The sequence below is a fragment of the Schistocerca serialis genome, chromosome 3, assembly GCF_023864345.2.
Source record: "Schistocerca serialis cubense isolate TAMUIC-IGC-003099 chromosome 3, iqSchSeri2.2, whole genome shotgun sequence".
Taxonomy (NCBI): Eukaryota; Metazoa; Arthropoda; class Insecta; order Orthoptera; family Acrididae; genus Schistocerca; species Schistocerca serialis.
Window position 1 is genome coordinate 288386767 of NC_064640.1, and position 25836 is coordinate 288412602.

The window sequence follows — 25836 nt, forward strand, 5'->3', positions numbered from 1 at the left end:
AGACGTATTAACGACGCTAGCCGAATCTGGGCTTAACTATTTGAGTTAAGCAGAGACGCTAAAACAACACGCCATTCAGTTTAAAGGACGATAATGAAGTTCATCACAAGAGATAGATGCTCTGAAGTCCAGCCATGAACCTTGACCACTATCACTGATTTTTACTTGCTGTAACGTGCAAAACTAACTCTTGTTTTGTACAACAGATAAGCATGACGTTGAATTGAGCCTACCATTACAGACAGAAGCAGATTAGGAGCGGAACACCAATGCCATAACCAATCAAATAAGCACAACATCAAAGGGGTATCGGAGAAAATCGGAGGTACAGTAACCTACAATAATGTGGAACAAATGTTTTTAATTGTTCACAGATAATAGCAGCAACTGAGCGACGCCAGGGAAAGGAGTTTACTATAAAAGGTCACGGTAGGTAGTAGTAGCATGTTGACGTCAACTGTAGAAAGTAGAAATAGAGAAATTACTAGTTAGAGACCATGTGGTGATGGGATTACTAAATTAATAAACGTTTGTTTTATCCACAGGAAAAGACCATCATGCTTGTTTCTATAATTTTGTTTTGAAAATTTTGTTTAAGAAATGTCTTTCTATAAAATAATTGTAATGTATTGTACGTGATGACGTAAGAGGAAGTGGCTTGGCTTCAAATGGATCAAATGGCTCTGAGCACTATGGGACTTAACATCTGTGGTCATCAGTCCCCTAGAACTCAGAACTACTTAAACTTATCTAACCTAAGGACATCACACACATCCATGCCCGAGGCAGGATTCGAACCTGCGACCGTAGCAGTCGCGCGGTTCCGGACTGCGCGCCTAGAACCGCTAGACCACCGCGGCCGGCCGGAAGTGGCTTAGGCAATAAGTAATCATGTATAAAATATCGTATCCTTAATGAGTGCAGTTACACTTTGTGGCGGTGACTGGCCAGCTGACGACGAGCGGGACAGCAGACGAGAACCACGAGGGAACTTCGCCCACATGAGCACGTTTGCTGCTGCTGCTGCTGCTGCTGCTGCCACTGGCGGATCGTGAACGCTTCATTTTTGCACGTTTAATTACGAAGACGTGACAAGTACTGGACGAACGAAGAATACGAGCAGTGTGAGAGTGAGGTGGACCGCTCACTGATTTATATAGATCATGTCTAGCGCGTGTATGTAGGTGCGGGGTTGTGACATAGAGAGATGACGCTCTCTCTCTCTCTCTCGCACCGCGCCACGGCAATAGGGACTAGACACGCACCACGTGGTGCATACACTGGGTGCGACCTTGTTGTTGTTGAATGACGGTGCTTTGTAATGGTGGCGGTGTTATGAAAACATTTACAAAAGGCTATGCCTAGCGTGTATATGTAGGCGGGGGTGTGTGTCTCTGACGTCATGGCCGCCATCATGGATAACGGTACTTTGGAATAGTACCGGCAATGGAATGGTATAGGCCTTGTTCCAATACTGCTGCCTTAACGTCCGCAATTTGAGCGCCATGGCTGTAGGTGGAGGACTTCCTGTGGACAGCGCTGTTCCTTTGTGTGTGCCGGCCGAAGTGGCCGTGCGGTTAAAGGCGCTGCAGTCTGGAACCGCAAGACCGCTACGGTCGCAGGTTCGAATCCTGCCTCGGGCATGGATGTTTGTGATGTCCTTAGGTTAGTTAGGTTTAACTAGTTCTAAGTTCTAGGGGACTAATGACCTCAGCAGTTGAGTCCCATAGTGCTCAGAGCCGTTCCTTTGTGTGTAGCTGATACTGTCCGATCCTTAGGACTCGACTTCGCAAGCGATCTGTGGCACACGATTGCCCTCAACCGCTGGCCCGTACTTTCTCAGCTAGGAGTTGGGTTTTTAGATCACCGTTTACGAGCACTCGATCTTCTGCAACGGACACAATTTGTAAATGTATATTTGGCTACACGTATCCCCCTCGCGGCACAGTCACTTCTATACCGCCATCCATGGTCCGCCGTATGCTAGTGGCATTGGGTTCATTTGTTTGCCACGGCTTGCCGTTGTCCTACGTGCCTTACCGGCCTATTGCTAGAGGCCCTTGCATCACAGCCGGCCGGAGTGGTCGAGCGGTTCTAGGCGCTACAGGTTCGAATCCTGCCTCGGGCATGGATGTGTGTGATGTCCTTAGGATAGTTAGGTTTACGTAGTTCTAAGTTCTAGGGGACTGATGACCTCAGAAGTTAAGTCCCATAGTGCTCAGAGCCATTTGAACCGTGCATCACACTCTCTCTCAGCACGTATCCTGCTTTCGGACGACCCGCCGCCCTTCTTTTACTTTAGCCACTTTTTTCTCGACCGTACTGCAATAATGCCAGCGCAGTTGTCATCTAGGGAGGCGACCTATGGCTTTCTTCAGCAGCATAGGTCACCGAGAGTGGCTGAGGAGCAGCATTCCCATGTCTACTGGCGTGCCGTTTGGCGATCAGTCTACGCTCCTTATCTTGACACTGACATCCAGTCTGCGTGGTACATTGCTGTCAATATGAAGCAAGTATGTCGGTCACGCCTTCACGGGATTCACCTCGCAGACACCCCGTTGTTTGTCGCCTGTGATGCTTTGGGCACAGACGAGCATCGTCTAGTGTGCGGATCAGCAAGAAGTGCCTGGTTATTGGAGCGACAGATGTTGTCCCTAATTACCCATACGACTCCTGATCAGATACCTACTCAACTGCTCCTCTTTTCAGACGCGGGATACTTCCCGCAAGGGAAGACGAACTCTGTGACGTAATTTGTGGACACGCAGCTCAGTGCTTGTTTGCTGATGGAGAGAAAAGTATCCTTGATTTTTGGCAGTTCCTTATTGACCACCATTGTGCAGCTGTCCGCAGTCCAAAATACAAATTTGTTTTCCATTTTCTTTTGCAGTGTCTTCCTTAACCCAACCCAGATCTGGGGTGTTCCTGTCATGACGAGTTGATCCCCGCCTCTTCCACACTTAGAACCGATATATACATCAAAAAAAGTTTTGTATCACCTCGGCTCCCAGAACTCCTGAAGATAGACGATGACTGTGGATATTGTATCACGCACAGTCCCTTTGACTGTTCAGAGATGTTACTCAACCCGCCCAGAGGTGTAAACAGCCATGCATGTGCAGCGTCTATTATACGGAGGGGGTCCGACAGCCGATCAATTCCAGTCATTCCACCAGGAAGGAGGTACACGGCTCGTGTTGTCTGTAGTTCAACCATACCTAGACGGTCAATACCGCGGTTCGATCGCGTCCGCATTGTTACTTTGTGCCAAGAAGGGCTCTCAACAGGGGAAGTGACCAGGCGTCTCGGAGTGAACCATAACGATGTTTCCAGAATGAGATTTTCACTTTGCAGTGGAGTGTGCGCTGATATGAAACTTCCTGGCAGATTAAAACTGTGTGCCGGACCGAGACTCGAACTCAGGACCTTTGCCTTTCGCGGGCAAGTGCTCTACCAAGTGAGCTACCCAAGCACGACTCACGCCCCGTCCCCACAGCTTTAATTCAGCCAGTACCTCGTCTCCTGCCTTCCAAACTTAACAGAAGCTCTCCTGCGAACCTTGCAGAACTAGCACTCCTGGGAGAAAGGATATTGCCGAGACATGGCTTAGCCATAGCCTGGGGGATGTTTCCAGAATGAGATTTTCACTCTGCAGCGGAGTGTGCGCTGATATGAAACTTCCTGACAGATTAAAACTGTATGTCGGACCGAGACTCGAACTCGGGACCTTTGCCTTTCGTGGGCAAGTGCTCTACCAACTGAGCTACCCAAGCAGGAGAGCTTCTGTGAAGTTTGGAAGGCAGGAGACGAGGTACTGGCGGAATTAAAGCTGTGAGGACTGGGCGAGAGTCGTGCTTGGGTAGCTCAGTTGGTAGAGCACTTCCTCGCGAAAGGCAAAGGTCCCGAGTTCGAGTCTCGGTCCGGCACACAGTTTTTATCTGCCAGGAAGTTTCACAACGATGTTGTTCGGACATGGAGGAGATACAGAGAGAATGACCGCTACCTACGGATTACGGCTAGGAGGGACCCTGACAGCAATGCCACCATGCCGAATAATGCTTTTCGTGCAGCCACAGGACGTCGTGTTACGACTCAAACTGTGCGCAATAGGCTGCATGATGCGCAACTTCACTCCTGACGTCCATGGCGAAGTCCATCTATGGAACCACGGCACAAAGCAGAGTCTCACACACACTAAACATGTGTGATGTTTAGTGCGTGTGAGACTCTGCACAAATGGACCATAAGGAAACTGTAAGTACAAATTCTTCCAAATTTCGCCACTAACTTCACAAAAAGATCGACAACCAAATAAAAATCGCTTGTTTTTTTATATATTGCAGTAAAGTCAACGAAATGAAGCAGAATCTCACACATCGACATTACAGAGGAATGACATAACGAACACTAAAAAACGCACTTGAAAATGGGGATCGTTTCCCGAAACGCGTCGTGTGAAACATAAAATAAAGAAAATCGTGACTGGTAGAGATGAGTTATCTATAAACAAACCCACTGTATAAAAGTAGTCTTTGGCATTACGACTACAGGAAGGACGACGACGACGACTTCTACTTCTGCTACTACTTCTATTACTACTACACTGGTCAGATCAAGCAATAACAGTAAATAACAGCACTGAAGGAGTCTTTTGTATGGTGTAAGATGCCTTACCTATGCCGCGGGGAGGCATCTGCTTCGTCGCGGTCGCTGTCAGCCAACGTGCTAGTTGACTCGTGGCTATCCAGCGACGCCGACAGTGCGGATTCGCTGCCCCCTGCAACACAAACACACAATGTTTACATGCGACACAACTTCCAGAAGACTAAAACCGAATTTCGGAAACTGTTTTTCACTGTCGTGTTTCCATTTTAAAGGCATGAACTGGATTGTAGACCGGTCAAATATGGTGTCTGGAAATCAGCTGTTCCGATTTACGATTTAGTCAGCGCAATGGCTGTTTCTCTTCTGTTAAATGTTAGAGGTAGGCAGCTTCGTGCTCGAACTAATATTTCTATTTCTCCGTCACTGCACGAAGAGTCACACCGTCCAGAAAAACCACGCACGTTTCCAAAACGATTGGACGCTTACATGGGAGCGAAAATCGATCGAGGGAATCAAAATCCGGCCAGAACCGCGTTTCCACACTCGGAATTGGAGTCTATACGTGGCAAACCAGAAGCGGTACTGGGAAATCGGTATATTAAATCCGGTTTTGGGAGCCCAGTGTAAACATAATGAGAGTGATCTATTTTAGGAAAACAAATGCAAGGCAAGGCATCGGTATTTTCCGTGACCTATACGAGACATTTGAGTGTGTAAGCCGGCCGGAGAGGCCGAGCGGTTCTAGGCGCTACAGTCTGGAACCACGCGACCGCTACGGTCGCAGGTTCGAATCCTGCCTCGGGCATGGATGTGTGTGATGTCCTTAGGTTAGTTAGGTTTAAGTAGTTCTAAATTCTAGGGGACTGATGACCTTAGAAGTTAAATCCCATAGTGCTCAGAGCCCTTTGAACCATTTTTTTGAGTGTGTAAATCACTATATTTTGCTAGGCATAAACGACTCGGATCGTACTTAACAAAAAAAAAAAAAGCAGAAAATTGTGTACCATAATTAGCTGTAGACAGGAGATTTTTTTCTGAGTTAGGCGGCGGCGGGGGGGTGGGGGGGGGGGGAGAGGAGGAGGGGCAGATATTAATACAGTGTCATGCATGTAAATGACTCTCCCGATTAAAGTTATTCTATTGTGAGAGAATATTTATTTGTTTCAGATAAACACTATATTTTATTTCATTAGAGATTGGATAAATCAGTAGCCCTGTTGGACTTTAAGACGTTGACAATGGAGTCTGTGTTTCAGGTCAAGAGTTCTGCTGACCTATTTTAATGTGTAGCGCATTCTGGTACGATGACAAAGCTCACGTACGGGTTGCACTTTTCCATTATAGATACAGGTCAATGATCGAAGTGGCTGTACATACTATGGTTGTGCTGAATTAATGACTTCTTTCAAGAAATTTGTACAGGCTGTGTACACAAAAACAAAAAGACTATTACTACACAGAAAGAAGAATTATTTATTAACCAAGTGTTGTAAATAAACCGGTGAAGTCGTGCAGCAGTAGAGGAAATTATGAATATGTTTAATAGAATTATTGAATATGAAGAGATTCTTCAATCGCTGCTTGGTAGAACAATTTCACAGTTGTAAATATAAAGTGTGGTTTATTGTATGGTTTTCTGTAAACAGTCTCTTCTCATTAAAAGAAAGCGGCGTATTTAATTCTGGACATCGGAGGACACAGTCCCAATCATAAATTTAAATAATGAAATAGAATAAGTAACGTAGACTGTTGAAAACTTTTTGGCTGACCAACTGATGAGAATTTAAAAAATAAACAATTTTACAGGTGCTTAAGCAACTCAGTTCAGATACTATTGCACTTTGTGTCATTGAAAGCCTTGGAATCAATATTCTTTGATTATCTCTATTCCATAATATCAATAGTCTTTCGGAGAGAAACTTTTCTTTCTCGGAGATGAATTTCCCGGAATTTAATTCCATACGACATTATTCAATAAAGATAATAAAATAATGTTAACTTACTGATCTCTCTTGAAGGCTTCCAGTTGCACAAAGTGCAAAAGTAGCTGAACTGAACTGCTTAAGAACCTCTAACTACATAATCAAAACTATATTTTCTCTCGTATAATTTGTTATAAACTATCCATTACAATACAATACAGCATCGATTATCTGAAAGAATCCGTAAAAGGGCGCGGGGAGGAGGGGGGGGGGGGGCAAATTCGGATTCGGATTTCGCAAAAGTGACTAAGAAATGTGCCAAAATTAAGAAGCAAGGAATGATTTCATATAACCGATCATGTACGAAAACATATTGTAACAGTGTTCGCAGAAATGTGACACAGAGAAACAGTGAGTTTAACACTAATCCCTAGATACATATTTTGTGTCACACTTCTTACAGCCGCGTGGGATTAGCTGAGCAGTCTCGGGCGCTGCAGTCATGGACTGTGCGGCTGGTCTCGGCGGAGGTTCGAGTCCTCCCTCGGGCATGGGTGTGTGTGTTTGTCCTTAGGATAATTTAGATTAAGTAGTGTTTAGCTTAGGGACTGATGACCTTAGCAGTTAAGTCCCATAAGATTTCACACACATTTGAACATTTTTGAACTTCTTACAAATAACTCAGAGATCTGATTACCTAGCCCAGTTTTAAAAGATCTAAACGGCTATTAAAGAAGTCAACAGTTTAACTTGGTTTTGTTTCAGAGCTGAGACTCTTTTTTGTCGTTAATTATCGTAAACATTTCAAAGACAACAACTGGACAGCATCAGATTCTTCTTCTGGTTCAAATCAGTTCATAGCCGCCTCAAGACATTCTCACTGAATGGTTCTTTTTTAGCGCGGTCTTTGCCGCTAGGGCGTCAGTCATCGATGAATGGCAGTACTCGAAAGCCAGGCTCATCAACATCATGTTCGAGCCAGTCTTCAGTTTTTTTCTGATTGACTTCTTCAAATTCTGAAAAGTCTTTGGTTAGCAACAATGACGGCTGCCAGGGAGGGAAAGACCGCCGGACTGGCTAACTCATGGTACAGCCAGCCCTGTGCCAGTGCAACATGAACATGGCGAGCGCCAGTTTAAATTTGCCGACTGGAATGCTTTCTGTTAAGGGGGGTAGGACGTCAAACGGGATGACTTGGAGCAGGAGAGACACCACAGGAATTTTTAACTTCCACTGTCTATACTTCTAAAAATAAATTCATAAAACTATGTCAGAATGACCAGAAAGGATTCAGGATTTACACTTATAGTGGTAGAAGTCAAAAAATATAAGAAAATAATTTATTTTTTTAAATTTGTATTTCACCTTTTTTCACTTACCATTGGCTGCATTTGTTGCTATAGGTACACTTTTCTTCATAAGTAAGGAAGATTCTTCGATTAATTTTGCACAGCATACAAACCATACTTACAGGTGTATGAAACTCTAGAATTTTCCAAATATATTAAAAACTGTGGTAAAAATTGAGATAATTAACTATAATATTTGAGTTTCTTCTAAACATAAAGTTTAAGATGTAACAGCACATTCATTTTTTCATAAATTAAATAATTTCTAGAGTTTCATACACCTGTAAGTATGGTTTGTATGCTGTGCAAAATTCATCGGAGAATCTCCCTTACTTATGAAGAAACGTGTACCTATAGCAACAAACGCAGCCAATAGAAGTGAAAAAATGATGAACTTTCACATGTAAAAAAAAAATATTTTTTTTTGAACTTCCACTGCTATGATTGTGAATCCTGAATCCTTCCTGGTCATTCTGACAAAGTTTTATGAATTTATTCGTAAAAGTATAGACAGTGGAAATTAAAATGTCCTGTGTATCTCCTGCTCCAAGACGGCCCATTTGACGTCCTACCCCCATTAACGGATCTTTCGGTCGATCGATTTTCGGATAATTGATGCTCTACTGTAGTAGGAAGAAATGACCTTCGTTGGTCTCGATTAAAAGTGGCGTGAGCAAAGACAGGATTGAATACTGGTGGTGGTAAGTGATTTGACGGGGCCATTACCTGCGGCGAATGATTCGGCCTTGTGGAAGGAGTGATGGACCGGCGTCTGGTGACGCAGACTGCCGCCCCGCAGCTGGGCGCGCAGATTGGCACTCGCCGAAGGCCTGTTGAGATCTTCATCCTGTGACCCCTTGCTGTCCGCGTCCAACAGCTCCAACACCTGCCGGCCAAGGAACCCTTCTTTGTACAGTCATGAAAATAAGTGTTCATACAGTAAGTGGTGACAAACTACGATGGTGTGTTGGGATAGTAAATTACTCACAGCGCCGATACGAATAAGTACGATGATGTAGCGTCAGGTAACCATATTCTTGGTAATGAAGCTTCCTGTATGCCATGAATATATTCTGGGAAAATAAAACATGTTACACTCCGCAGGATCTACGACAGGGCAAAATGTATTCATACAGCGTATTACTTTCAACCAAACAAACGGCTGACGCAGCCACGGAGTGCATGCCACACTTGTGTAGTCGTGTGGCGGCCGTGAAGCAACAGCACGTCGAACGTGGGTACCGTGGAATAGCAGAGTGGGCCGCAAGGGGAAGGAAACGACCACTGAGGAACGAAACATTGTTGTCGCCCAATATCTTCAACACAAGTCGTATGCCGAAATTGTGATCATCATAGGACGAAGCCGAGCGACTGTGCAATCTATCATTAAGCGATATAAGGAAGAGACATGTAGTAATAAACAGTGAACGACACGGTAGTCCACAGAAGCTTACAACAAGAGAGACCAGAATGCTACTAAGAATCACCAAGAAAACCCCGAAAACGACAGCGTCGGCACTATCCGCATATGTACATGACCACTTCCGAGAGGACATCACTCCAAGGGCAGTTCGTACTATTCTCAATCGTCCGGGCTACAGAGCCAGGGTCCCGAGACGAAAGACCTACATCAGCAAAAAGAACAGGAAGTTGTTGTTGTTGTGGTCTTCAGTCCTGAGACTGGTTTGATGTAGCTCTCCATGCTACTCTATCCTGTGCAAGCCTCTTCATCTCCCAGTACCTACTGCAGCCTACATCCTTCTGAATCTGCTTAGTGTATTCATCTCTTGGTCTCCCTCTACGATTTTTACCCTCCATGTTGCCCTCCAGTACTAAACTGGTGATCCCTTGATGTCTCAGAACATGTCCTACCAACCGATCCCTTCTTCTAGTCAAGTTGTGCCACAAACTCCTCTTCTCCCCAATTCTGTTTAATACCTCCTCATTAGTTATGTGATCTACCCATCTAATCTTCAGCATTCTTCTGTAGCACCACATTTCGAAAGCTTCTATTCTCTTCTTGTCCAAACTATTTATCGTCCATGTTTCACTTCCATACATGGCCACACTCCATACAAATACTTTCAGAAACGATTTTTACCCTCCATGTTGCCCTCCAGTACTAAACTGGTGATCCCTTGATGTCTCAGAACATGTCCTACCAACCGATCCCTTCTTCTAGTCAAGTTGTGCCACAAACTTCTCTTCTCCCCAATTCTGTTTAAAACCTCCTCATTAGTTATGTGATCTACCCGTCTAATCTTCAGCATTCTTCTGTAGCACCACATTTCGAAAGCTTCTATTCTCTTCTTGTCCAAACTATTTATCGTCCATGTTTCACTTCCATACATGGCTACACTCCATACAAATACTTTCAGAAACGATTTTTACCCTCCATGTTGCCCTCCAGTACTAAACTGGTGATCCCTTGATGTCTCAGAATATGTTCTACCAACCGATCCCTTCTTCTAGTCAAGTTGTGCCACAAACTTCTCTTCTCCCCAATTCTGTTTAAAACCTCCTCATTAGTCATGTGATCTACCCGTCTAATCTTCAGCATTCTTCTGTAGCACCACATTTCGAAAGCTTCTATTCTCTTCTTGTCCAAACTATTTATCGTCCATGTTTCACTTCCATACATGGCTACACTCCATACAAATACTTTCAGAAACGACTTCCTGACACTTAAATCAATACCCGATGTTAACAAATTTCTCTCTTCAGAAACGCTTTCCTTGCCATTGCCAGTCTACATTTTATATCCTCTCTACTTCGACCATCATTAGTTATTTTGCTCCCCAAATAGCAAAACTCCTTTACTACTTTAAGTTTGTCATTTCCTAATCTAATTCCCTCAGCATCACCCAACTTAATTCGACTACATTCTATTATCCTTGTTTTGCTTTTGTTGATGTTCATCTTATACCCTCCTTCCAAGACACTGTCCATTCCGTTCAACTGCTCTTCCAAATCCTTTGCTGTCTCTGGCAGAATTACAATGTCATCGGCGATCCTCAAAGTTTTTATTTCTTCTCCATGGATTTTAATACCTACTCCGAACTTTTCTTTCGTTTCCTTTACTGCTTGCTCAATATACAGATTGAATAGCATCGGGGAGAGGCTACAACCCTGTCTCACTCCCTTTCCAACCACTGCTTGCCTTTCATGTCCCTCGACTCTTATAACTGCCATCTGCTTTCAGTACAAATTGTAAATAGCGTTTCGCTCCCTGTATTTTACCCCTGCCACCTTCATAATTTGAAAGAGAGTATTCCAGTCAACATTGTCAAAAGCTTTCTCTAAGTCTACAAATGCTAGAAACGTAGGCTTGCCTTTCCTTAATCTATTCTCTAAGATAAGTCGTAGGGTCAGTATTGCCTCACGTGTTCCAACATTTCTACGGAATCCAAATTGATATTCCCCGAGGTCGGCTTCTACCAGTTTTTCCATTCGTCTGTAAAGAATTCGCGTTAGTATTTTGCAGCTGTGACTTATTAAACTGATAGTTCGGTAATTTTCACATCTGTCAACACCTGCTTTCTTTGGGATTGGAAGTGGCGGATGGAATTCGCGAAACAGCATGTATCCAAGACAGCAGACGTCTGGATTACTGTATTGTTTAGAGATGCAAGCAAATTTAATATCGTGCACAATGATGGTAGGATCTTGGTCTGGAGAAGACGGAATACAGACGTCAACCGAAATAACGTTCATCCCACGGTGAAGCACGGAGGTGGTGGAGTGATGGTATGGGGCTGTATGTCAGCCTCCGGTGTCGGAAAATTAGTGTTTGTGGAAGATGCCATGGACAGATTTGTGTATATGAACATTCTCAAACAGAACTTACAACAGAGTGTTGACGCCTTGGGTCTTCCTAGAAATGATTACTTCCAACAGGACAATGATCCCAAACATACGGCGCAAATTGTCCGGCTGTGGTTGCTCTACAACACTCCACACACTCTTAAAACTCCAGCTCAGAGTCCGGACCTGAAGCACATCGAACACTTGTGGGCTGAGCTGGAAAGACGAGTGAGAAAACACGACATCCTTAGTAAGGCCTCTTTGAAAGAGACTCTCCTTCGAGAATGGGAAGGTATTACGTTGGAAACTACAAGAAAATTGGTCCATTCCATGCCACTCAGGTTGCGAGAAGTAATGCAACGGAAAGGTATGCATACGAAGTTTAAACATGTCCTGGCTTTGTTAGAAGTGTCATTTTCTGTTGGTGTATGAATACTTAATTCCCAGCGCAGTAGAGAACTTGGCAGACGTTTTTGTATTTTGTTTTGTAAAGGCTTGTTTATTCTCGTTCTATATACCAGCATGGCTGCATTGGAGACTGGCCAATGTGTATAGTGCATATCCAATTAGTGTTTTTTGTTTCGTATTGTCAATAAAGGCAGTTTACTTTTCCACGCTCTAGTGTATGAATACGTATTTCCATTACTGTACACAGAGGCCTGCCAGATTATCGTAACATCGAACACACATTTCATTTCCAGAACGGTTCAAGATATCGAAACGGAGTTTTCGCTAAATGGCACATGGCGTGGCAACGAGTTTGCTGATTTGAATACGGTGCCGTGAAGTGAGGTGTACTAGGCCGAGGATGTGGATTTTCTCAACCCAAGCGGTGGGTCGGCGAGTTTGTTTATCGTCTGCCTCAGTAGCGACAACGCATTGGCCGAAATAGTAACGCGCGTTTGAGGTAGAGACCTACTTTTCTAATGACCGCATTGCTGTGGTCGCGCAGCGTGCATTTCGTGTACACTTCAATATTCCCGCCCCCATTTTCCTGGCTGGCATCCAATTACTTAGGGTAAGGATACCTTCGGGGCAAGTGTTAATGCGAAAAGAAGAATGGGGTTAGCACGGCCCGTGAGATTACCACAAAACACCGAAACAATAAGCGTTTTTGCGATCTCCTGGGCAGTTGGCACCTGAACATTCAGCTGCCCTTCGACTTCCTGATCGTTCTCCGAGGCGAATTCTTCAGTGTGGCCACCACTTAGCCTATGCAAGTTGGCTATGGGGTAAAAACTGAGTGAACGCGATATTATTGCTCGGAAAAACGCATTTGCACAGTTGCTTGGAAAGTTGCCTCGCAACGCGATTGTGTTCTTTAGTGACAAGGCACACTTTCATCTGTTTGGGTGCACGAGTAAATGGAACATGCAGTACTGAAGTGTTAACAATCCCAGAGAACTTCATGAGCGGTTCCTTCATTCAGAAAGTGTGTTGTGCAGAGTCGAGAGGAGGGACTGTTGGTCGTTGCTCTTTCTTAAGAAAACGAGAATGCTGTAACTGAATGCTCATCGATCAGTGACAATATGGAGCGTTGTTTGTCGGCTACCATTTTATAAAACTTGTAATTTTAAATACCCAACAAAATATTTGTAGAAACAAACATAGTAATTACAAACTTCAAATACAAACTATTCTTGTATTTTTGACCTTTCAGATCAGAAAGTTTTTGGTTGGACTGTCAATACATCTTTTGTATGTTTTCAAACGGAATTTATACATTTTTAGACAGTAGTAAAAGACTCCTGAAATGACGAGTACAGTGATAAAACGCTTGTTAACACTGACGTTCAAACTTTTCGCAAAAGTATCTGAGAAATATACTAAAATTAAGAGGCAGGGAATGGTTTCAAATGCTTATTGTTAAGCAAAGAATAAGTGTGGGAAGTATTGCAAATTACGTGTAGAAAGAATATGTGCAACTTGAAGTAGTCTCCACACGTATTTTTTGGTAACATAAAGTCTTTCAAATCTTTGCTTACGAGTAAGTCTGTGATTGATAGAAAATCTTTATTTGTGAATTAAAACATTGTTTCAGAAGCACATGTCTGATGGCGTTAGTCTTGTGAGAATACCGTGATATGTTCATATGTTACATTCGAATGCAGAGTCTTCACGATGTTTATGCCTAAGGAGTTTTGTGTTTTCTCACAATATATCATTGGATCAGAGTCAGTGGCCCACCAAAAATTATAAATCCACACAAAAAAAGAAAATAAGAGTTCGCGTCAACCGTATTTTTAAACAAATAAAAAATATTATGCAGTATTAATTATTTATGTACAGTAAAATTCGAACACGATACGTGTACACCTTCGTTATCTTCTCGGCGTGCGTCCTACATTGGAGCAGGGTGCACCTGCTTCCTCATTAGCTTCCATCTTGCGCGACCTTTGACGTCTTGATCGATGTAAACGTCATTTCAAAGCGCTTCCTTAATTAAGATAATTAACGACAGCGTAATGATAATCACGAAATTTTGAAGTATTAGTTGAACATGAATTCACAGAGTACCAAAGTAAGTCAGATTTATGAACTTGAGCTCTTAACTTGTTCGTATAGTTAATGTGATACAGAATGTTTTGTACCAAAAAACTGTAACTAAACCCATTTTGTTCATGTGCAGATATAGCACAAAGTATGGTAAAATTTCCAAGGCTCTCCTAATCCTACGTTCTTTTTTCCAATATCCTAGTTATTCGTACAAGCGTTAATGCAAATTTCAGTTTGTCAGACAATACTTTACAAAGAGAATATTCTAACAGCATCTATGAAATTCAGAACTTGCTGTGAATTCTTTGGAGGTGTTGGTAGCGCAATCCATTCGTAGACCAGCGAGTAGCGGTGAACAGTAGCATTTTCTAGTTTGTATACAGTATTTAGATTAGACATGATATTACGTACTTCTGTGAAGAAGTGAGCAGTAACTGTATATTTCCCTGTCTTGGGCAGTATTTCTTAACTTTTTTAAGTGCGTGTGTATTTTGCGAGAGTAAGCGTCGCGCGAACTGACTTTGCAGCGTGGTGTTGTAGTCCTTGCAGTGAACAGTAGCCAGTAGGAGTACTAGCTAGTAGCAGGAGCAGCAGCAACAGCAACAACAACAACAACAGCAACAACAACAAAAGCAGCATCAATAGTACTTAGTTTGTATAGAGTGCCTAGTTTTCGCATTTGAAAGTGATCAGTAGCTGTTCATTTACAGTCTGTGATCAGCAGTTCTTTTCATTCCTTTTAATTTCTCTATTCTGCGTAAGTGGGTGGAAAGACGCTTTATTGTGTGATTATACGATTGTCGAACAATCACTGGAAGAATTGTCCGCCTGCTTAGCTGAGTGGTAACGTGTTTGGCTGCCATGCAGATAGCCCGCGTTCGATACCGGGCCGGACCCCCCACCAGTCCACTCGTGGACTGGGTGTTCTGTTGTCCTCACCATCCTATTGTCATCACCGACGCGCAAGTCGCCCAATCTGGTGTCACCTGAAATAAGACTTACAAGCCGGTGGCCTAAGTTCCCCGGATGGGGACACACGATCATTTCATTTTTTACTCGAAGCATTCACATCCATTAAATATCTGGGAGTATCGATACGGAGTGATTTAAAACAGGAAAACCACATAAAACTAACAGTATGAAAGGCAGGTACAAAAATAAGATTCACTGAAGGAGCCTCAAAAGTACTGGCCATCCACGCGGTAGACAGCCTACAAAATCCTAATTCCACCACTACTTGAGTGTGGTTGCTCAGTTTGACATTCTTAACAGGTGGAACTGACTGAGGAAATGGAGTGGATCCAAAGAAAAGTCTCGCATTTCGCCTCTAGTTCGTTTAGTAAGAGCGGAAGCGTCACAGAGAGAGAGATTAAATTTCAGAGGCAGACGTTACAAGATAGGCGTTGAGCATCACAGTGGTATTTACTGTAAAAACTCCAAGAACACATGTTTGTCGATTAGTCAAAAAACATATTGCTTCCTGCTAACGCATTTCGCGAAAAGACCAGGTAGATAAAATTACAGAGACCCCCGCTCATTCGGAGATTTAGCAATAGTCGATCTTCCCGCGCGGCATTCACGACTGCAGCGGTAAAGGGGGAAAATGACAGTAGTACACCGTAAGGCGGCTTCGTCATATAGCTACAGATGTAGACATTTGCTAACACTGTTCACCCCTGTTTCAGATGCACGTTTCAGGAGTACGTATGAGCAGGGTTCCGCGATATTGGCAAAACATTACACATACTTATTGTATGGAAACGCAAGCATTTTTGAGACCAGTCATAAAGGTGACAGAAGAAAGAGCATAGAGCATTCAAGATGGTGAAAGAATATTCCGGAATGGAGCAGGTAAACATATTTCACAACATTTTGCTTTTACATAATCTTTCAACAGACTCATTCCTTCTTCGCAAAAGCTATATTGAGTAACTATAGTAGGCGTTAAATTAGAAATTTGAATAATAACAACATTTGATTAAAATGATAAATGGGACATTATTTACATTAACTGTTTTACTTCATCTGTGTTTTGAAAACTTATTAACTATCTCATGACAATCAATAATTTAAAGCAAACTTGATCTCTAAACAAAATGTAAACTTGGGCATTTCAGGGTTCCTGGTACGCTTGCCACTCAAACCGCTAATGGTAGGAGGAGAAATAAATCGTCAATCACCGGACAATATGTAAATATGCATATTTGGTTCAGTTTCTGTATCTTCATGTAGCATGGACATCAGTATTTTCTAACAAGTGCAAGTCATCCTCCATCAGCTATGTTCAGTACGTGACAATGACTTCGGCAACGTGTCGTGTGCTCCTGCACAGTGTGACAATATTTACATAGTTACCGGCACTTTATAGTGCCGGTAACTATGTAAATATTGTCACACTGTGCAGGAGCACACGACACGTTGCCGAAGTCATTGTCACGTACTGAACATAGCTGTGGGCCATCTGCAGATGGGCATAGTTGGCAATGGCTAGTAACGGTGGTCGAATAAAAGGGTCTAAAAAGTACTTCGGGCAGGTTCCGATCCCTCAGGAATTTTTAATTGAACAACGGCCGTAGAGATCAACAACATCCATTATGGATAAAATGACATTTGTACATCGTTTATCGTAGGGATCTTAACTCACTACGGAGAGTGCCAGAGAGAGAGACTTTCAATGAGCACAGTCCGTTACTTCTATATTGTTGTCAAAATAACTAATTTTATTATCTACTTTAAAATACACATTCATCTTCATCTTTCTCCTCATTAAGTGTTCCGAAAGGTAATCCCATGCCACGGGTGCAGAGAAATACTTTGCAATGCGAAATGATCTACACTATTGGCCATTAAAATTGCTACACAAAGAATAAATGCCGATGATAAACGGGTATTCATTGGACAAATATGTTATACTAGAACTGACATGTGATTACATTTTCACGCAATTTGGTTGCATAGATCCTGAGAAATCAGTACCCAGAACAACCACCTCTGGCCGTAATAACGGCCTTGATACGCCTGGGATTTGAGTCAAACAGAGCTTGGATGGCGTGCACAGGTACAGCTGCCCAAGCAGCTTCAACACGATACCACAGTTCATCAAGAGTAGTGACTGGCGTATTGTGACGAGCAAGTTACTCGGCCACCATTGACCAGACTTTTCAGTTGGTGAGAGATCTGGAGAATGTGCTAGCCAGGCCGGCAGTCGAACACTTTCTGTATCCAGAAAGGCCCGTACAGGACCTGCAACATGCGGTCGTGCATTATTATGCTGAAATGTAAGGTTTTGCAAGGATCGAATGAAGGGTTGAGTCACTGGTCGTAACACATCTGAAATGTAACGTCCACTGTTCAAAGTGCCGTCAATGCGAACAAGAGGTGACCGAGACGTGTAACCAATGGCACCACATACCATCACGCCGGGTGATACGCCAGTATGGCGATGACGAATACACACTTCCAATGTGCGTTCATCGCGATGTCGCCAAACACGGATGCGACCATCATGATGCTGTAAACAGAACCTGGATTCATCCGAAAAAATGACGTTTTGCCATTCGTGCACCCAGGTTTGTCGTTGAGTACACCATCGCAGGCGCTCCTGTTTGTGATGCAGCGTCAAGGGTAACCGCAGCCATGGTCTCCGAGCTGATAGTCCCTGCTGCTGCAAACGTCGTCGAACTGTTCGTGCAGATGATTGTCGTCTTGCAAACGTCCCCATCTGTTGACTCAGGGATCGAGATGTGGCTGCACGATCCGTTACAGCCATGTGGATAAGATGCCTGTCATCTCGACTGCTAGTGATACGAGGCCGTTGGGATCCAGGACGGCGTACCGTATTACCCTCCTGAACCCACCGATTCCATATTCTGCTAACAGTCATTGAATCTCGACCAACGCGAGCAGCAGTGTCGCGATACGATAAACCGCAATCGCGATAGGCTACAATCCGACCTTTATCAAAGTCGTAAACGTGATGGTACGCATTTCTCGTCCTTACACGACGCATCACAACAACATCTTACCAGGCAACGCCGGTCAACTGCTGTTTGTGTATGAGAAATCGGTTAGAAACTTTCCTCATGTCAGCACGTTGTAAGTGTCGCCAACGGCGCCAACCTTGTGTGAATGCTCTGAAAAGCTAATCGTTTGCGTCTCACAGCACCTTGTTCCTGTCGGTTAAATTTTGCGTCTGTAGCACGTCATCTTCGTGGTGTAGCAATTTTAATGGCCAGTAGTGTAAATAAGGTGTAGTATACTGAAAAACTTACAATTCTCACTTTCTGTTCAAATTGTAGCAAATCCAGGAATCTAAGTTCTAGTGTCATTGTGCCTCAGCAGGTCGCGAAACATTATGCAGTGGGGAGTTGGAGAACGCAACTGGAAACGCAGTTCCAGCCATTACAGATTTTATTGCCCATTCAAGGCGCTTCTTCCGCTACGGATTTACGGACATCTCTTGTTTGGCGAGCGTTAATGGCTGTTTGGAGCAATCTACATCACCCTCAATCAGGAACTGCTCCACTAAAATTGTAATGCGTAAAAGGAAAATTCTGATTTTCGTATTAATTTCAGCAGTCACAGCGAAGAGAATCTGTTACGTACACAACATTTTTAGAGTTGTTAGTTAGTGAAACAGTGAATATATTTTATCGGTAATATAGAAATAGGTTCGGAACAAATTTCTCCGATAAAATAGCTATTTTTCTGCTAGACTGACTTCTTCTCTCGCGTGAAGTATCTAAATTCATCCAACTGGTGATTCGAAAATATTAAAAGAAACGTAATTCTAAAAACAAGTACTCTACGTGTGCCAAAAACACCTTCTGGAAGTACAGCGAGTGTTCTAGCTTGATCTCCTTCAGTTTCAGCTGACCTCAATTACTATGCTGGTCTTTCCAGGTGAGTTTCTCTTCTGGGCAAAGTTTCCAAGACTTGTTGAAATATATCGCAAATTAAACATGGAGATCTAGATCAGTTGGGCAAGGCTAGGTAAGGAAACAGGGTGTAGGCTCCTGGCCGAATCATCCTGGGAGGATTAGGGTAACTACAGAAAACCTAAGGATGTGAGTCCTACTTCTCTTCCATTGTTTCAAGTACTCACTCTTACCTCCAATAAGATGCTTCTGCGCTAAATATATGTCCCAGAGTATACATGCCTGGCGATGAGGGTACCACTGGCAAATATTTTGCTTTCGAATGAGAGATGAGGAGCTACCTGGTAAATAACAACTCAGAACAAAATGGTGAAGTAGCTAGTAGTTGGTGTTGCAGACAAGGAACACAAACGTGTCGAGGCTACTGGTGGCAATTGAGAAATAACATTTTGTCGAGGAGATTTAAATAGAGAATAATATTAAAATGAACAGTTTCACACTTGTGAAATGTCTTTCTTAATGTCTATATATATATATATATATATATATATATATATATATATATATATATTCCCCCCCATGAACCATGGACCTTGCCGTTGGGGCGGAGGCTTGCGTGCCTCAGCGATACAGATAGCCGTACCGTAGGTACAACCACAACGGAGGGGTATCTGTTGAGAGGCCAGACAAACGTGTTGTTCCTGAAGAGGGGCAGCAGCCTTTTCAGTAGTTGCAAGGGCAACAGTCTGGATGATTGACTGATCTGGCCTTGTAACAATAACCAAAACGGCCTTGCTGTGCTGGTACTGCGAACGGCTGAAAGCAAGGGGAAACTACGGCCGTAATTTTTCCCGAGGGCATGCAGCTTTACTGTATGATTAAATGATGATGGCGTCCTCTTGGGTAAAATATTCCGGAGGTAAAATAGTCCCCCATTCGGATCTCCGGGCGGGGACTACTCAAGAGGATGTCGTTATCAGGAGAAAGAAAACTGGCGTTCTACGGATCGGAGCGTGGAATGTCAGATCCCGTAATCGGGCAGGTAGGTTAGAAAATTTAAAAAGGGAAATGGATAGGTTAAAGTTAGATATTGTGGGAATTAGTGAAGTTCGGTGGCAGGAGGAACAAGACTTTTGGTCAGGTGACTACAGGGTTATAAACACAAAGTCAAATAGGGGTAATGCAGGAGTAGGTTTAATAATGAATAGGAAAATAGGAATGCGGGTAACCTACTACAAACAGCATAGTGAACGCATTATTGTGGCCAAGATAGATACGAAGCCCACACCTACTACAGTAGTACAAGTTTATATGCCAACTAGCTCTGCAGATGACGAAGAAATTGAAGAAATGTATGATGAAATAAAAGAAATTATTCAGATTGTGAAGGGAGACGAAAATTTAATAGTCATGGGTGACTGGAATTCGAGTGTAGGAATAGGGAGAGAAGGAAACGTAGTAGGTGAATATGGATTGGGGCTAAGAAATGAAAGAGGAAGCCGCCTGATAGAATTTTGCACAGAGCACAACTTAATCATAGCTAACACTTGGTTTAAGAATCATGATAGAAGGTTGTATACATGGAAGAACCCTGGAGATACTAAAAGGTATCAGATAGATTATATAATGGTAAGACAGAGATTTAGGAACCAGGTTTTAAATTGTAAGACATTTCCAGGGGCAGATGTGGACTCTGACCACAATCTATTGGTTATGACCTGTAGATTAAAACTGAAGAAACTGCAAAAAGGTAGGAATTTAAGGAGATGGGACCTGGATAAACTGAAAGAACTAGAGGTTGTACAGAGTTTCAGGGAGAGCATAAGGGAACAATTGAAAGGAATGGGGGAAAGAAATACAGTAGAAGAAGAATGGGTAGCTCTGAGGGATGAAGTAGTGAAGGCAGCAGACGATCAAGTAGGTAAAAAGAAGAGGGTTAGTAGAAATCCTTGGGTAACAGAAGAAATATTGAATTTAATTGATGAAAGCAGAAAATATAAAAATGCAGTACATGAAGCAGGCAAAAAGGAATACAAACGTCTCAAAAATGAAATCGCCAGGAAGTGCAAAATGGCTAAGCAGGGATGGCTAGAGGACAAATGTAAGGATGTAGAGGCTTATCTCACTAGGGGTAAGATAGATACTGCCTACAGGAAAATTAAAGAGACCTTTGGAGATAAGAGAACCACATGTATGAACATCAAGAGTTCAGATGGAAACCCAGTTCTAAGCAAAGAAGGGAAAGCAGAAAGGTGGAAGGAGTATATAGAGAGTCTATACAAGGGCAATGCACTTGAGGACAATATTATGGAAATGGAAGAGGATGTAGATGAAGATGAAATGGGAGATACGATACTGTGTGAAGAGTTTGACAGAACACTGAAGGACCTGAGTCGAAACAAGGCCCCCGGAGTAGACAACATTCCATTGGAACTACTGACGGCCTTGGGAGAGCCAGTCCTGACAAAACTCTACCATCTGGTGAGCAAGATGAATGAAACAGGCGAAATACCGTCAGACTTCAAGAAGAATATAATAATTCCAATCCCAAAGAAAGCAGGTGTTGACAGATGTGAAAATTACCGAACAATCAGTTTAATAAGCCACAGCTGCAAAGTACTAACACGAATTCTTTACAGACGAATGGAAAAACTAGTAGAAGCCGACCTCGGGGAAGATCAGTTTGGATTCCGTAGAAATACTGGAACACGTGAGGCAATACTGACCTTACGACTTATCTTAGAAGAAAGATTAATGAAAAGCAAACCTACGTTTCCAGCATTTGTAGACCTAGAGAAAGCTTTTGACAATGTTGACTGGAATACTCTCTTTCAAATTCTAAAGTTGGCAGGGGTAAAATACAGGGAGCGAAAGGCTATTTACAACTTGTACAGAAACCAGATGGCAGTTATAAGAGTTAAGGGACATGAAAGGGAAGCAGTGGTTGGGAAGGGAGTAAGACAGGGTTGTAGCCTCTCCCCGATGTTATTCAATCTGTATATTGAGCAAGCAGTAAAGGAAAGAAAAGAAAAATTCGGAGTAGGTATTAAAATCCATGGAGAAGAAATAAAAACTTTGAGGTTCGCCGATGACATTGTAATTCTGTCAGAGACAGCAAAGGACTTGGAAGAGCAGTTGAACGGAATGGATGGTGTCTTGAAGGGAGGATATAAGATGAACATCAACAAAAGCAAAACGAGGATAATGGAATGTAGTCGAGTTAAGTCGGGTGATGCTGAGGGTATTAGATTAGGAAATGAGACACTTAAAGTAGTAAATGAGTTTTGCTATTTGGGGAGCAAAATAAGTGATGATGGTCGAAGTAGAGAGGATATAAAACGTAGACTGGCAATGGCAAGGAAAGCGTTTATGAAGAAGAGAAATTTGTTAACATCGAGTATAGATTTAAGTGTCAGGAAGTTATTTCTGAAAGTATTTGTATGGAGTGTAGCCATGTATGGAAGTGAAACATGGACGGTAAATAGTTTGGACAAGAAGAGAATAGAAGCTTTTGAAATGTGGTGCTACAGAAGAATGCTGAAGATTAGATGGGTAGATCACATAACTAATGAGGAAGTATTGAATAGGATTGGGGAGAAGAGAAGTTTGTGGCACAACTTGACCAGAAGAAGGGATCGGTTGGTAGGACATGTTCTGAGGCATCAAGGGATCACCAATTTAGTATTGGAGGGCAGCGTGGAGGGTAAAAATCCTAGGGGGAGACCAAGAGATGAATACACTAAGCAGATTCAGAAGGATGTAGGTTGCAGTAGGTACTGGGAGATGAAGAAGCTTGCACAGGATAGAGTAGCATGGAGAGCCGCATCAAACCAGTCTCAGGACTGAAGACCACAACAACAACAACAACATATAACCATAACTATCACTTACAATTTAAGTGAAGGACCGTCCTTTCCCAAGTAATTATCGCTGTTCTACGTTTACTAGGTACGTAACGAAGGGTGAACCTACGAGTAACCTGAGTTCAATAAACCGAGACGCTAGTTAGTCGCTACCGTTATAATTTGGAAACCGGTATGGTTCTAACTAAGTCACTGGCAACCTAACTCTACCGTAGTCAGCCATGCAGCAGGTTCTTGTGCCTAGACAACACCTAGTAAGCGTCTTCCTTGTCTCTGAAATAGCGTAAGATACTGTATGGAGGCACGGCATCTTACGGGAAATCTACAAATAGAGATTCCGTAGTTGACTTGCCATATCCATGCAGCCTTCCTACCTAAACACTATTTCAGATGCCGCATTGACGACGTTCTGTCCACTAAAAGTGATTAAGGTATATGAGATGATTGGCTGGGAGACACCGAACGGCAGGTTAAACAGCCTACTTGGAAAGGTTTTTCCTACCCCTGGCTCTCTCTGGCACCTTTTCGTCTGGAAGTGTGAGATTTGTGTGTTAAATGTATATGATACGTGTAGATGACTGTAATGGGTGTGTGTTTAGTGTGGTGTCATGTTAGCGTTGAATGATGAGAGAAGGGAGAGGGTGAAACCAGGCCCCGGCAGATAATAATTTCCTGATAACGTCGGTTTAAGGGTGTTGTTGGTAAATATCGTGCTTTTACAGTTTTTATTCACTTCGTATCTAGTACTACCTACGTTCAACGAACTTCGATCGTGTTGTTTTACGTCTGCTTGACGCCTCGATCTTAGCTGCACAACTCACTGAAAGATAAGTTTCACTGACTATTACTTAAATACAGTTTAAGTGTGGTGTAGTGATTTTTATTTTACTGCAACAGGAGCGTCATATGTGACAAAAGTGTACGTTTGTTGCTGTAGATTAATTGCTATTGGGGAAACATGTCAGGACTGTAGGGTGGCGTCTTTTTTTGGGGGGGGGATGCAGTGGGGAAGCTAAAAAGGTGTTATATGAGGCTATTCCTTAGAGTTGTACGTTATGTAGTCGAGACAAGAAAATCGTGGAACACGGGAAAATGATTTGTGCCTTCCCAGCAGAATTACAAATGGCATATTTTGAAATAGATAAGTTGATGGGGGAAAGAGACAATAATGGGAGCTAGGTGAAGATGACGAATAACAGGCAAACGGAGGGAACCTCAGAAATCGCATTTCAAATTCTGGTTAGCAACCAATTCGCTAAGCTTAGCTACGTGACAGAGAACATAGGGGCCATGTGAAGAGATATTGACGGCGAGGTTCATGTGCTTATTGTAGGAGGAGCAGGAAACTGCCTAGCAAGCAACTTAGAATATATCATTAAAGATATAAAGTTTTGCAGCGACATGAGCAGCCCTGTGTTAACGTGCTGTCAGCCGTGTGAACAAAGATCTGAGCAAGTTGTTTTTGACTGAAACAAAGTCTCATACCTGTGCCGTGCCGGTTGACGCGATTGGGACATGGGGATACACTAATCAAGGCCTGCACCTAAGTAGGGATAAGGAAAGGTTAGCTAAGCACCTTGCAGAAAGTGTAAGGGGGCCACAAGCACACAAGATAAAATTCCTGAGAGTATTGGAATCAGAGGGGCACATTTTTTAGGTTAGAATCAAATTATAGACAATGAATATTGAAAGAAATTCGGGCAATACAAGACCATAATACACAACAGTTTCCAGGAAAATAAAATTAATTTTTCATCAGAGCATTTGAGAGTTGGAAAACAAGATAGATGGGCTTATTGCATGCTTAGAAGATGTGAAAAATTCTGAAGGGGTAGATGTTCTGTGCCCCTCTGAACACGACGGATGGTCATCAACAGTGTCACATGTCTCCATTCCACGAGACATTGCGAATAGGTTTGAAACTGAATCCAGGACACTGGCGCAAAGTATGCTAATTAGGAACTTTTCACCACCATTTCCATCAGCGCGTGACGTACCCGGATGGTCGCCCATCCAAGTATCGGCCACGCCCGGTGACCTGACGGGAACAGGTGGAAGATGTAGCAATGCCGTTGGCATGTCCTGTCTAGTGCCTGGTTGGTTTGAGCAGATCAATCAATCCTGAAGGCTCTGTTTTAAGTGTAACAGTACTTTCAATATCAACCAACGAAATATCGTCGAGTGTGAGGTACCCATACAGTCCTCACTACTTGTCTATGATTTCACTGTTTTCTTCTCCAGCTCTAGCCTTGCAATAACTGCCCGCATATTGGAAATAAATATAGCGATATAGCAGAAGTGGGTAGAGAGTAGCGGCTTTAATTTATTTTTGGAGGAAATAGTTCGTTTTGGTTTTAACCATTCTCATCAGGTTTTGTAATGTACGAGGGCGTGCTGAAAAGTATTGCCTCCGAATTTTTTTCGTGAAAACTCTTCAAGCTTTTTAAATATAACAAACGTTATTTACATTCTACATCTTTCTTCTTCATGTTTAAATATTTATTTACCAATATAGTCAAATTGGATGGAACAAAGTCTGGACTCTGTGACGGATGACCGATGACGGTGAACCCAAAGCGTCGGATTGTTAGAGATGTTGCAGCGCTAGTGCGTGGTTTGGCTCTGCCATGCTGAAGGAGAGGCTGCCCCAGGTGTGGACGAATTCTTCGAATATGAAACTCGATTACAGCACACTGTTTATCACGCATCGAGATAGTTGCACTATACACCGCCATGTTACACGCTACAATTCGGAGTCCTCTGGCGGTAGAGGGCTGCAAATATATAGACATGAAGAATAAAGAACTAGAATGTTAATGACGTTTGATATATTTAAAAAGGTTTACGAGTTTTAAAATACAAATTCCGAGGCATTACTTTTCAGCATGCGCTCGTAATTTCAAATGAGGGACACCGTTCT

General features: G+C 42.9%; 1 protein-coding gene across 1 annotated transcript in view; it reads right to left on the minus strand.

Moving 5' to 3' along the window:
- The window catches only part of LOC126470792 (stAR-related lipid transfer protein 13), a 254057-nt gene that overhangs the window by 83335 nt on the left and 144886 nt on the right, over window positions 1–25836 (minus strand). The window contains exons 6-8 of the mRNA XM_050098802.1: window positions 8603–8762; window positions 4675–4777; window positions 4543–4603 (exon numbers count right to left, since the gene is read on the minus strand). Coding sequence (XP_049954759.1) covers window positions 4543–4603; window positions 4675–4777; window positions 8603–8762 — 324 coding nt within the window. The remainder of the gene's footprint in view (window positions 1–4542; window positions 4604–4674; window positions 4778–8602; window positions 8763–25836) is intronic.